We start from the raw sequence: 12,970 nt of genomic DNA, 5'->3' as shown, positions 1-12,970 counted from the left end.
ATGTACAGTTTTTATTGCCTTATATGGTATCATAGGGTTCTCCTAAATACTGTTAATATATTAACAATTGCTGTTATAGTAATTCATTTGAATAACTCCAAGTGTAATTGCTAGTAAAATTTTATAACACAAACATATTCTTTTATAATAAACTCTTACTATCTAATAATTACTATTTAAGACATTTGAGTACCTCTTTCTGAGTTTAGTTGCTATTGAAATTCTGTGATACAAATTTTTAAAATATTTTGTTCTGTAGAATTTCAAATACAAAAGTAGACACTTAGTCCCATAGCCATCAGCCCATTGCCAAACCTTCTTCATCTATGCATCTGTCCACCTACCATCTCTTTTACTCTGCTAAAGCAAATTGTAGACATCATATAATTTTACCTATAACTATTTCAGTATGTATCTCTGAAGATTAGGGCTCTTTATATATATATATATATATATATATATATATATATATATTTTGTGTGTGTGTGTGTGTGTGTGTGTGTGGTACGCAGGCCTTTCACTGTTGTGGACTCTCCCGTTGCGGAGCACAGGCTCCGGACGCGCAGGCGCAGCGGCCATGGCTCACGGGCCCAGCCGCTCCGCGGCACGTGGGATCTTCCCGGACCGGGGCACGAACCCGTGTCCACTGCATCGGCCGGCAGACTCTCAACCACTGCGCCACCAGGGAAGCCCTTAATATTTTTTTAAAACTTAGTCATAATACCATTATCACAGATTGTAGAATATCTGGTCAGTGTTCAAATTTCTAATCATTGAAAATGTGATAACTTTTTTAAAACTCAGGATCCAAGTAAGGTCCTTCACATTGCAGTTGATTTATATATGTTTTAAGTTTCTTTAAGCTATAAGTTCCCTCTCCATTCTTTTTTCCCCCTTGCAATTTATTATTTAAGAAACAAAGTTACTTGTCTTATGTATACTCCCATATTTGAGTTTTGCTCTTGTATCCCATTCTGTAATTTAACATGTTCATCTGTTTCCTGTAAATAACTATTTGGATCTAGAATTGGTCAGCTTCAAGTTCTTTTTTGGGGAGCTGAGGGTGAGACTACATCATAAGGCAGTGTTCAATTCTTTTATCAAGAAGCACATAATGTCTCATTGTCTTTAATTTTGTATGGTTAATTGGCATTAATGTTCAATGCCTTGATCCATTATTTCATGCATGGTTAAAAATTGGTGATACTATAGTTTCCCTCTTTTCCCCTATCATTTATTAGCTGTACTGCCTCTATAAGGAGAAATTCCCCTTTCTACTATTTGGTTACCTAGTGGACCATTTATATGGGAAAGGCAAAATGAATATTCTTCTCCTTTATCACTTTTAATAAAATGAGTTCTTTCTTTAGCAATCTCCATTGCAACCAGTTAGTCCCCACCCCCAACCTAATGAACTATGGATTTAAACATGATGTGTTTCAATCCATTTTAATTACTATTCTTATTGATTCTCAAATTGTCCCATCATTGGTCAATTAGTCTTTAATGACTTTTTTGCTATATGGTAGGACAAATCATTCTAGGATTATCTTGTATACTTCTTGCTGTACACCTAGAATCAGCCAGTTCTCCAATATACTCTGCTCCCTTTTAGTGGAAGATGGTATTTAGAGACCACAGTCTGGGTGTAGAGGATTCTCTTTGCTACTGTGTTGATTGATCATTGTTTCTAGGCCTTTTTCTTTTTTTTCTTTTTTATCTTATATCTGTATTGCCTTTTGCCAACACGAAGAATGTGGTTCCCTGGAATAACAGGGGTGATAGTTTGAGAATATCACATCCACATAATTATTCATTTGCTTTATTCTTCATTGACCACATAGCATTCTTAGAATAGCAATACCAACAGTAACACCTATAACATGATGACTGAAAAATAATTTAAAGAAGAAAGTTTTGCAGTTCCTTTTGTCCTTAGAATATTCCATTGGTGACTGAACACTTTTTAGTACGGTCACCGACATACAGTAGTTTGAGTTAAGATTTTTCAACTGCATGGTGGTGTGAAAGTGGTATGTATTCAGTAGAAATTGTACTTGGAATTTCAGTCTCTTCCTGGGCTAGCGCCATGTGGAATGGTACCCTCTCGTGATGCCGGGCAGCAGCAGTGAGCCACAGCTCCCAGTCAGCCGCATGATCACAAGGGTCAACAGTTGATACCCTTATAACTCTTTTGGACCTGTACAACTGTTATGTTTGTCACTTTCAGTTGAGTCTTCAATAGATGACATGAGATACTCAACACTTTATTATAAAATAGGCTTTGTGTTTAATGATTTTGCTCAACTGTAGACTAATATTAAGTGTTCTGAGCACTTAATATTTAAGGTAGTCTAAGTTAAGCTGTGATGTTCAGTACATAAGGTTATTAAATGCATTTTCAACTTACGATATTTTCAACTTACCATGGGTTTGTCAGGACATAACCCCATCATGTCGAGAAAGTAGAATGGGAATTGGTAAGTGTAATCCCATTACTTGCCCGAGGTCACACAGTAGTGACTGAGTAGGAATTGAAGCACAGGTCTGTCTCACTCACCCATGCTTTTTCCACCATGTTACTCTGCCTCACCGACATGAGACGACAGTGAGCCGTTTTGTTTATAGTTACGTTAACCTTTTATAATGCATTCAGAATTTGAGGTATTTCTATTAGCTTCTCTCATTAATCTAATACCATTTACTTTTTTTTAGATACATTTGTAAATAAATTGCATTTGAAAAAAATTAATGATTTTGTGTTATCACCTGGACCCCAGCCATACAAGGTAACTGCTAATGTTTTTGTTCATGTGGAATATTATGAGATTAAACCTTTTCCTGGTTTTTAGTGACTTTAAAAACATGTCCATCTTAGTTTATATGCTTCAAAAAATTTAAATCATTATTTATGTCTGTGTGTCTTAGGTGGCTGTCTATGTTCCAGGAAGTAAGGGTGCACCTTCATTTGTTAGATTATATCAGTACCCCAACTTTGATGGACCTCATGCAGCTTTAGCCAATAAAAGTTTCTTTAAGGCTGATAAGGTTACAATGCTATGGAATAAAAAAGGTATGATAAATATATTTTATCTCCCATTTTGTTTATCAAGCATTAATTTAGACTTATATTCCTATGTATATAGAAAAAGAAAACAGTGCTTGTTCAATGAAAATTTACATGTGCTTTGTTACATTTTTTAATATTTTTCTAATCACCATTAGTTTAATTTGTGTTTTAAATCTAATTAAAGTTTTTACCCTTACAGCTACTGCTGTGTTGGTAATAGCTAGTACTGATGTTGACAAGACAGGAGCTTCCTACTATGGGGAACAGACGCTGCATTACATTGCCACAAATGGAGAAAGTGCTGTGGTGCAATTACGTGAGTGTTCCAGCAGTCTTCCTTTAATAGAATCAATGATAGTAAAAAATACAGTGCCATAAAGATGATATCATCTAAGTTCTTGATCAAGTGATAGAACTCACATATTTTAATAACCTTTAAGATAAAATTCCTCTTATCATCCCCAAACATACCTTATTTTGACAGAATCCAATTAGTTAATTTAGTTATGCCAGCAGTTTAGCAGGGAACTTGCTGAGAGATAATTCCATTGTAATAGCTCTTTGGGGACTTTTTAAATTAATTATGACAGCAAGTTGGTGTAGTGTGTTTAGCACCATCTTCAGAACTGAAGAGTTTTAACCACTTCATATTTTGTTTTGATGAGTTAACTGTGAAAAAGTAGTTTTAAAATTCTGACAACTCCCTAATCTTTTTTATTTTGAATTGAACATGTAAGGGTAAGGTAACCTTTCTTTTAAAAACTGTGTATTCCCATTCAAATCAGGAACAAAACAAGGATGACCCGCCCCCCTTCCATTTATTATTTAACATTCTGAAAGACCTGGTCAGTGTACCTGATCAAAAGAATAAGTATACAGTTTTGAAAGGTGAAAATCGAATCATCTCTGCTCATCAGATGAAGTCATAGCATAAACAACAGCCTCTTAAAAAGCATAATGGAAGGAAGGATTCCATATACAGCAACAAAAAAGAAATATATAGAGCTGATGGGAAGAAAACTTTAAAACTTCTGAGGGGCAAACTATAACCTTTAATAACTTTACAAAGATGTCATTTCTCTCCAAATTGATCTAAAAATTAAACTAAAATGCCAGTAGATTTTCTTTTTTACAACTAGATAAGCTGGTTCTAAAGTTGATATTGCAAAATAAACATGCAAGAATGTTTTGGGGGCTTCCCTGGTGGTGCAGTGGTTGAGAGTCTGCCTGCCGATGCAGGGGACGCGGGTTCGTGCCCCGGTCCGGGAAGATCTCACATGCCGCGGAGCGGCTGGGCCCGTGAGCCATGGCCACTGAGCTTGCGCGTCCGGAGCCTGTGCTCCGCAACGGGAGAGGCCACAACAGTGAGAGGCCCGCATACCACAAAAAAAAAAAAAAAAAAAAAAAAAAAAGAATGTTTTGAAAACTTTGCAAAAAAAAGAGTAGCGAAGGAGGGATTCTGATACTATTAGATATTAAAATGTAAAGCAATTGTAATTAAGGCAATTTGGTTCTGGCTTATGGATAAGCAGGTAAATCAGTGGAACACAATCGGATCCACAAATAGATCCATACTTCCAAAGCCATTGACATATAATAAAGTCAGCATTTGAATCAATGCAGGAAAATATTGATCATTTAATATATGGTTTGGGGATAGTTGGCTAGCTATTTGGAACAAAAAGTTACTGTTGCTAATTCTTTACTAAAATAAGTTCCAATTGGGCCAAAAAATTGTATCTAAAACTACAGAACTAGAAGAAAATGTGGGAGAATTTTTTTCTAATTTTTTTAAAAATTTTTATTGGAGTATAGTTGCTTTACAGTGTTGTTAGTTTCTGCTGTACATCTACAGCAAAGTGAATCAGCTATATGTATATTTTTCTAATCTTAAAGTAGAAAAAGACTTTAAACAAGGTAGAAGTCATATGGGGAAAGTGATAAATTTGAGTATATGAAATTACAGATTTCTACACTGGGGGAAGAAAAGAGTCCATAAATTATGCAAAACAAACAAAAAATTAGGGAAAAAAATTTTTAGACAAGGGATAGATATGAGAAAAGGTGAATTTTGTTAATATCTCAAGTGTAACAATAAAAGACCAATAACAGGAGAGAAAAATAGGTATAGGACAGTAAAAAATAGTCCACAAAAAAGAAATAAAATTATGTATAAGTATACTGAAAGGTGCTTCATTTATAATAAAGGAAAACAAGATACAATTTTTCACTTAGTAGGTTGGCAAAGATAAAAATATGAAACAGTATGAGTGAGAGTGAGGGGAAAATCTTTGCTACCAAAAACTACTGGTAGGGCTTCCCTGGTGGCACAGTGGTTGGGAATCCGCCTGTCAATGCAGGGGACACGGGTTCGAGCCCTGGTCCAGGAAGATCCCACATGCCGCGGAGCAGCTAAGCCCGTGCGTCACAACTACTGAGCCTGTGCTCTACAGCCCGTGCTCCACAACAAGAAAAGCCGTCGCGACGACGAAGAGTGACCCCCGCTCGCCGCAACTAGAGAAAGCCCGTGCACAGCAACAAAGATCCAACGCAGCCAAAAATAAATAAATTTAATAAATTAAAAAAAAAAAAAAAACTACTGGTAGTGTAAATTGGTACAATTTCTTTAAAGGGCACCTAGGTGGTACATTATGAAGTAAATGTATGTGCCCTTTGACCAGGCAGTTTCTCTCCTACAGGTGTATTTGTGTACATTTACAGTGGAGTATAAACAGCAAGATTTGTAATGGAAAACAGTGCAACTGAATGAGGCAGAGCTCAGTGTGCTTACATGGAAAAACTTCCAAGAGTATTAAATGAAACAACAAAGATTTAGCACTTTGTGTGTGTGTGTAAGTGCTTAAGAGAGAAATGCTTAATTTCAACAAAAATATTCTGAAAGGATATGCAAGAAGTATAACAGAGGGCTGCCTTTGCGTAGAGGGACTTATTTTTGTGGCATGTCTTTTTATATAGTTTGTATCTTTATTACTGTATGTATATATTACCTCTTCCAAGAAAAACTAGTTTATTAATAGTAATAATAACCTATGCTTCTGTGAGCCCACATTGCCAGAATGTTTACAAGAAATTAAGGGACTTCCCTGGTGGTCCAGTGGTTAAGACTCTGTGCTTCCACTGCAGGGGAGCACGGGTTTGATCCCTGGTCAGGGAACTAAGATCCCATATGCTACACGGCATGGCCAAAAAAAAAAAAATTTAAATAAAAGTACTAACGACAAATAATAATTTACAAAATTGCAAAACAACTATAAAAAAAGAAATTAAGATTCATTAGGGGTTCTTAAATAAATTTATAATCATACATTAATCCCCATAGTATGTCATGTAAAAATATTTTAATTTTAACATACCGTGAAATTTTTGGATTTTTTTTTTTAGTGTTTGATGTGTTTATGAGTGTTATATGATTGTAATTTGTGCTATTAAATATTATAATTCTATACATATTTCTTTATCACTAACTTGGATTTTATATTCTTTTTCTAGCAAAAAATGGCCCCATTTATGATGTAGTTTGGAATTCTAGTTCTACTGAGTTTTGTGCTGTTTATGGTTTCATGCCTGCCAAAGCAACGATTTTCAACTTGAAGTGTGATCCTGTGTTTGACTTTGGAACTGGCCCTCGTAATGCAGCCTACTACAGCCCTCATGGACATATATTAGTACTAGCTGGATTTGGAAATCTGAGGGGGCAAATGGAAGTGTGGGATGTTAAAAACTACAAACTTATTTCTAAACCGGTGGCCTCTGATTCTACATATTTTGCTTGGTGCCCAGATGGTGAGCATATTTTAACAGCCACGTGTGCTCCCAGGTTACGTGTTAATAATGGGTACAAGATTTGGCATTATACCGGCTCTGTCTTGCACAAGTATGATGTACCATCAAATGCAGAATTATGGCAGGTTTCTTGGCAGCCATTCTTAGATGGAATATTTCCAGAAAAAGTGATAACTTACCAAGCAGTTCCAAGTGATGTACCTAGTGAAGAACCTAAAGTTGCAACAGCTTATAGACCCCCAGCTTTAAGAAATAAACCAGTCACCAATTCCAAACTGGTAAGTAAAGTTTTACTACTTTGGTAGGAAAAGGTTTTTCAGTGTGTAGAGTTCCCTACATCCTTTTCTTATGCATGTTCTTGTGTTACTTAGTATCTGATTAGAAGATATAAACTCTAGGGTAGAAATTGTGGAGGACCTGCTGCTGAAGATGGTGAATGGTTGTTTTGGGGGGTTTTTTTTGTGTTCTTTTGTTTGTTTTTTTGGCCGTGCCATGCGGCTTACGGGATTAGTTCCCTGACCAGGGATTGAACCTGGGCCCCCTGTAGTGGAAGCGAGGAGTCCTAACCACTGGACTGACACGGAAGTCTCGGTGAATTATTGTTAAGTTGACAAAGTAATTAATGTAAAATCTCTGGGAAAGATAACTGAGTGTGACTTACTGGGTGTAGATTGTGGGCTCAAATTCAAATGCATGTCAGGCTAGGCTGGTAGTGTAAGGCAATGGTGAGTGGGAGAGAATGGTGAAAGGGAGAGAGCATGCCCTCTTTCAAGGCCATAGCAACTACACAGCAGTAGCCCATTGTTTCCACAGGAGATTTTAGGCCCAGTTTGCCAAAAGTTTGATTTTTCAAGACAAGTCTGGATGCTTGTATGAAATTTCTCAATTTTTAAAACACTGCTGTTCAAATAAAACACACTTGTTGTCCTTAGGCCATCAGTTCCTGACCTCTGTTGTAAAGTTATGACTGGAGTATTGGTCAGATTCTGATTTGCTTTAAAATGTTAGCATTTCAGAGCTTAGGGGAAAGCATTTATTAATATCCTGAGTTTCTGTGATGACGTTAAGGAATAAAGTTGCTCTATAAGAATGAACAATATTATTCATATTAATAGAATGATGACCATACAATAGGTGTAAACTGGGACTGTTCCAAGTAGATGGGAATATACAGTCACTTAATTATTAAGGCACTCAGGGAAGTAGATACTTTTTCAAAGGATAAATATTTCTGTGCCTCCATTGTGCTCCTAACCCTCTGAAAAACAAAAACAAAAGAACAAGCCTTCTTCCTCCACAAAATGTAGCATTTTGAGTTCAATGAAATGTTGTTGAAACATTTTTGTTGCATTAAATTATTTAGTAAAAATATATAAAAACATATAACAAATTAAGCCCTGTTTATTATTTTTGTATTTAGTTTTTATTAAGAAGGATATAATAGTCTTAGGATTTGTTCTGTCTCTTTTTTGAAATTTTTCTTACCTGAGATAAAAAAAAAGAAGTGACCTTAACACATCCTGCTTTCTAAATCTGTGTAAGATACCACAAGAGGAAGAAATTCTGAATTAGTGTATATTTTTATTCTCTGACTCATAAAACTAATTTGTTTTGGTTGGTGGAGGGAGAAAAATTAATATGGAAAGAATATATTTTGAAAATAGTGAAAAAAAACTAGGTAAGAACTTCTTAAAACCAAACCTTTTCTTTTACTCTTTTTTTTTTTGGCTCTGCCGGGTCTTAGTAGCAGCACGCAGGATCTTTGTTGCAGCATGTGGGTTCTTTCATTGTGGCATGCAGGCTTCTCTCTAGTTGTGGTGCTCGGGCTCAGTAGTTGCGGCATGCAGGCTTAGTTGTCCCGCGGCATATGGGATCTTTGTTCCCCGACCAGGGATCGAACGTGCGTCCCCTGCATTGGAAGGCGGATTCTTAACCACTGGACCACCAGGGAAGTCCCAAAACCAAACTTTTTTGACATTTAAGATTTCTACTAAATTCTTGCTTTTGTATATATAACCTGGTGATTATGTGATCCTATCACATTTTATTTGAAGGAACTATATGCCTCTGAATGAGAAATTATTGTTTGTATCTAATTCCAGAAAAAAGCTAAATGGCAAAGAAAACATTGTCAAGAAATTACTAGAAACAAAGATAGTCTGGTCAATAACTTCACAAAGGAAGAAGGTTACATAGCAGAGGGGAAAAAAGGTGTTTGGATTCTTCCCCCTGAAGGAAAAAATTACTTTTTTTATAAGTAAAAATTCACATATAAATTATACTTAAAGAAGTATTTCTTGGCTTTCAAAAAAACCCTTCACTTTTATAATGTGTTCATCAAAACAATCTTATAATTGATGTAATTGAAGAAACAAACTTTATTAATGAGGATAAAATTGTGTACAGTAGACACATAGTACTAAAGCCAGAAAAGCTCATGATTCATAGTAGCTGTGTGGATTTTTTTCATCTAAAATGAAAGTCTGTCAGGGGACTTCCCTGGTGGTGCAGTAGTTAAGAATCCGCCTGCCGGTGCAGGGGACATGATTTCGATCCCTGGTCCGGGAAGATCCCAGATGTCGCGGAGCAGCTAAGCCCACACACCGCAACTACTGAAGCCACTGCACTGAGAAGCCCACGTGCAGCAACAAAGACCCAACACAGCTAAAAATAAATTAAATAAATTAAAATAAATAAATAAAATGAAAGTCTTGTCAGTGGCTACATGATGCTCATAGTGTGGAAGAGACTTGTAACTCATCCTTTCTTCTTGCATCATTCTTAATTGCTTTCTCTTTTTTTTTTAAAGTTCTCATGAGTAGAAACTTTTTCAGCCAAAGCAAGATACTATAGAAGAACTCACTATTGAAAGAATATAAAACAAATGTTCAAGGTTTAGTATATCTTAACTAACATGTGCAGTGGGGATCAAAAAAGTGCAAGAGGCTTGCCATGCAAATTTGTCTGTTCTACAAATGTGGGTTCTCATATATTCAGTTACTTCAAGTAGGGTATGTTCACGCAGAACTTCGATGCCTGCAATAGTTAATGCAGCTGCTAAGATAAAAATCACTTTATGGTTTTTTTACTTATTCCTCTATATCTTAAATGTTTGAGCCCTGCCCATTTGATTATAGCACTTGTAAGTACAATACAGCTCTGAGATCTAGTACTCAAGAAACTTCAAAAGTGTACATCACGGTGATTTAATACACATTGTGAAAGGTTTCCCCTCATCTGGTTTATTAACATATCCGTCACCTCACGTATTTATCTTCTTTGTTTTTTTTTGGTGAGAACATTTGAATTCTACCCTCAGGAAATTTCAGTTATACAATTATACAATACAGTGCTATCAAGTATAGTCACTGTGTTTTACATTAGATCCTTCTTGATCCTGTATGTAATTCTGTTGTTGAATGTGGTTGATAGTTATATAAATATCTGATGATGAAAATGATTGCCTGTTTTCACAGTATAGTCTGACAAGTCATTTAGTGTTTTAAAACCTCTTCATTATGTTAATTCTGGATTTATAACTATGTAGTTACCCCCTTCTTATTTATTTTTTTATTGTCTGTTTTAGTTTTTCCATTTGCTTTTATTTTTAATCTTCTAATCTCTGATTTTGCAAGATCTAGCAAGTGACTCTTTGTGCAAAGAAAACAAATGAGGCAACTGTTTCTGTTGGCAGTAGTCAAATCCAAAAGGACCCCAGAAGAAGCTATTGTTGGTATCTAATTTCATAAAAATCATGTGTCAGTGGTAGTACTAAGAAAAATTCCATTGTTTAAACAAAAATGAAGTGAATTTTGCTGGCTCTTATATAACTGAAAGATATCATATATCACCTAGTAGGAAGATCCTCATTAAATCCGTCTTGACTGTTGAAGTGTGCCTACAAGGGTTTTGAAATATTCTTTGCCCGTGAACTTATGATCAATTTGGTAAAGTAAGTTTGTCCTGTACTAGCCAAATTGTATAATTTGTTGTATATGTTTGTAAATACATGCACTCCATTTCAAAGTCATTTATTTTACATTTTCTATAGCATGAGGAGGAACCACCTCAGAATATGAAACCACAACCAGGAAATGAGAAGCCGTTATCAAAAACAGCTCTTAAAAATCAAAGGAAGCATGAGGCTAAGAAAGCTGCAAAGCAGGTACTTGGGGCACTTATCTTTTCAAACAAAACAAACAAATAAAACCAGTTAAATTAGCTGTATGCCTTAAAGTTTAAAGAATTGTAGTCCTAAAAACTTGACAGGTTATAAAATGTAGTTGGAGTTAGACTTAAGTAGCCAGAATGTCTTTTGTGTTTGCCTATGAAATTCTCAGTAGTCCTTTATATATAATGTGGGACCTAGGAAACTGGAACTGACCTTAAAAACTGAAACCCTCATGAGATTATGTAGTGTGTTACTTGCAACAGACCCTTTTGGAGGAGCCTGTGTGAAGTGGTATAGTTTGCTTTCTTGAAAGCATATGTTTAAGAGAGACCAGAAATTACATGACTATGAGGCCATTTTGTCACTCAGTACATCACTATAGGAAATTGTTCAGCTGGGAATTTAAACACTTGAGTGCCCAAGCAATGGAATTATTCTAAAATAATTTTTTATATGATTTGGTAGTTGAAAAAGCACACCAGCATAATAATTGACAAGTAAATTGTGATGGTGTGTGGCTTATGGTGATAGTGAGATCTGCTGGGCTGGAAATTTGTGGTTAGTAAAGTCGTGGTAACCACATTTTTGAGATTGAGACAATTCCATCTTGCCTATTAATGCTTGAATTTTGACAGTTCTAGGTTACTTGAGTGTTTTGGTAGGCAGTTACTATTTTAAGGTATAGAATTTCATTATGCAGCCATATTCTGCTAAAATCTGGGCCTAAAAAAATCGATGGGCTCTTTTGTAGTTAATATATTTCATCTCCAGAAATGTCTTTAAATAACTCAGGCTTAGGTCATTCCAAGTAAAATGATCTAGTCCATGTATTAGACTTGTGTAAAAAGGAGGACTTGGCCTTTCATCAGAGTGGGTAGAGACCTCTGCTGGCCCCGAATATTACAAACTGGTAGCTAAGATTCCTTTTTTGTTGTTGTTGGTTTTCCAGCTAATAATTACAGGTATAATTGACAAATAAAAATTTTAAAGTGTTCAACGTGATGATATGATATAGGTATACATTGTGAAAGGATTCCTACAATCAAGTTAATTAACACATTCATCACCTTACATATTTATTTGTGGGGGATGGAGCACTTAAATTCTACTTCCTTAGCAAATTTCAATTACTGTATTCAGTACAATATAGTGTTATCAACTACAGTCACCATGTTATACATGAGATCCTCAGACCTTATTCATCTTATAACTGACGGTTTGTACCCTTTTACCAACCTCTCGCCATTTCTCCCACCACCCACCAGCTCCTGGCAACCACCATTCTACTCTGTTTCTGTGAGTTTGACTTTTCTTTTTTTTTTTTAGATTCCACATGTAAGTGGTACCATGCAGTATTTCTCTTCCTCTTTCTGGCTTATTTCACTTAGCATAATGCCCTCCAGGTTCATGCGTGTTGTTGCAGATGGTAGGATTTCCTTTTTTTATGACTGGATAGTGTTCTACTCTGTGTAAATATGTATGTATGTTTATATATCACATTTTCTATATCCATTCTTTTGTTGAAGGACACAAAGGTTGTTTCCATACCTTGGCTATTATAAATAATGTTGCAGTGAACATGGGAGTACAGCTGTCTCTTTGGGATAATGATTTTTGTTTCCTTTGGATATATACCCAGAAGTGAGATTGCTGGATCACGTATTTTTAATTTCTTGAGGAACTGCCGTACTGTTTTTTATAATGACTGTATAAGATTCCTTCTGAGATTTAAGGGCCTTCAGAAACCCCCCCAACATAGAATCCTACTTTTATAAGTGATGTTTCTTTATCTTTATCAGAAGATTTTTTTTTTTTTTTTTTTTTTTTTTTTTTTTTTTTGTGGTATGCGGGCCTCCCTCTGTTGTGGCCTCGCCCGTTGCGGAGCACAGGCTCCGGACGCGCAGGCTCAGCGGCCATGGCTCACG

The 12,970-nt window shown here is 35.8% G+C and overlaps 1 protein-coding gene across 1 annotated transcript in view; it reads left to right on the top strand.

The window, feature by feature from the left end:
• The window catches only part of EIF2A (eukaryotic translation initiation factor 2A), a 38,253-nt gene that overhangs the window by 19,793 nt on the left and 5,490 nt on the right, over positions 1-12,970 (top strand). Inside the window, exons 7-11 of the mRNA XM_007100390.4 lie at positions 2,716-2,789; positions 2,929-3,073; positions 3,270-3,386; positions 6,581-7,152; positions 10,926-11,039. Coding sequence (XP_007100452.1) covers positions 2,716-2,789; positions 2,929-3,073; positions 3,270-3,386; positions 6,581-7,152; positions 10,926-11,039 — 1,022 coding nt within the window. The remainder of the gene's footprint in view (positions 1-2,715; positions 2,790-2,928; positions 3,074-3,269; positions 3,387-6,580; positions 7,153-10,925; positions 11,040-12,970) is intronic.

The sequence above is a fragment of the Physeter macrocephalus genome, chromosome 1 (assembly GCF_002837175.3).
Source record: "Physeter macrocephalus isolate SW-GA chromosome 1, ASM283717v5, whole genome shotgun sequence".
NCBI classification, from domain to species: Eukaryota; Metazoa; Chordata; class Mammalia; order Artiodactyla; family Physeteridae; genus Physeter; species Physeter macrocephalus.
Note: the sequence above shows the minus strand (reverse complement) of the source record. Positions and strands in the feature narration are given on the sequence as shown.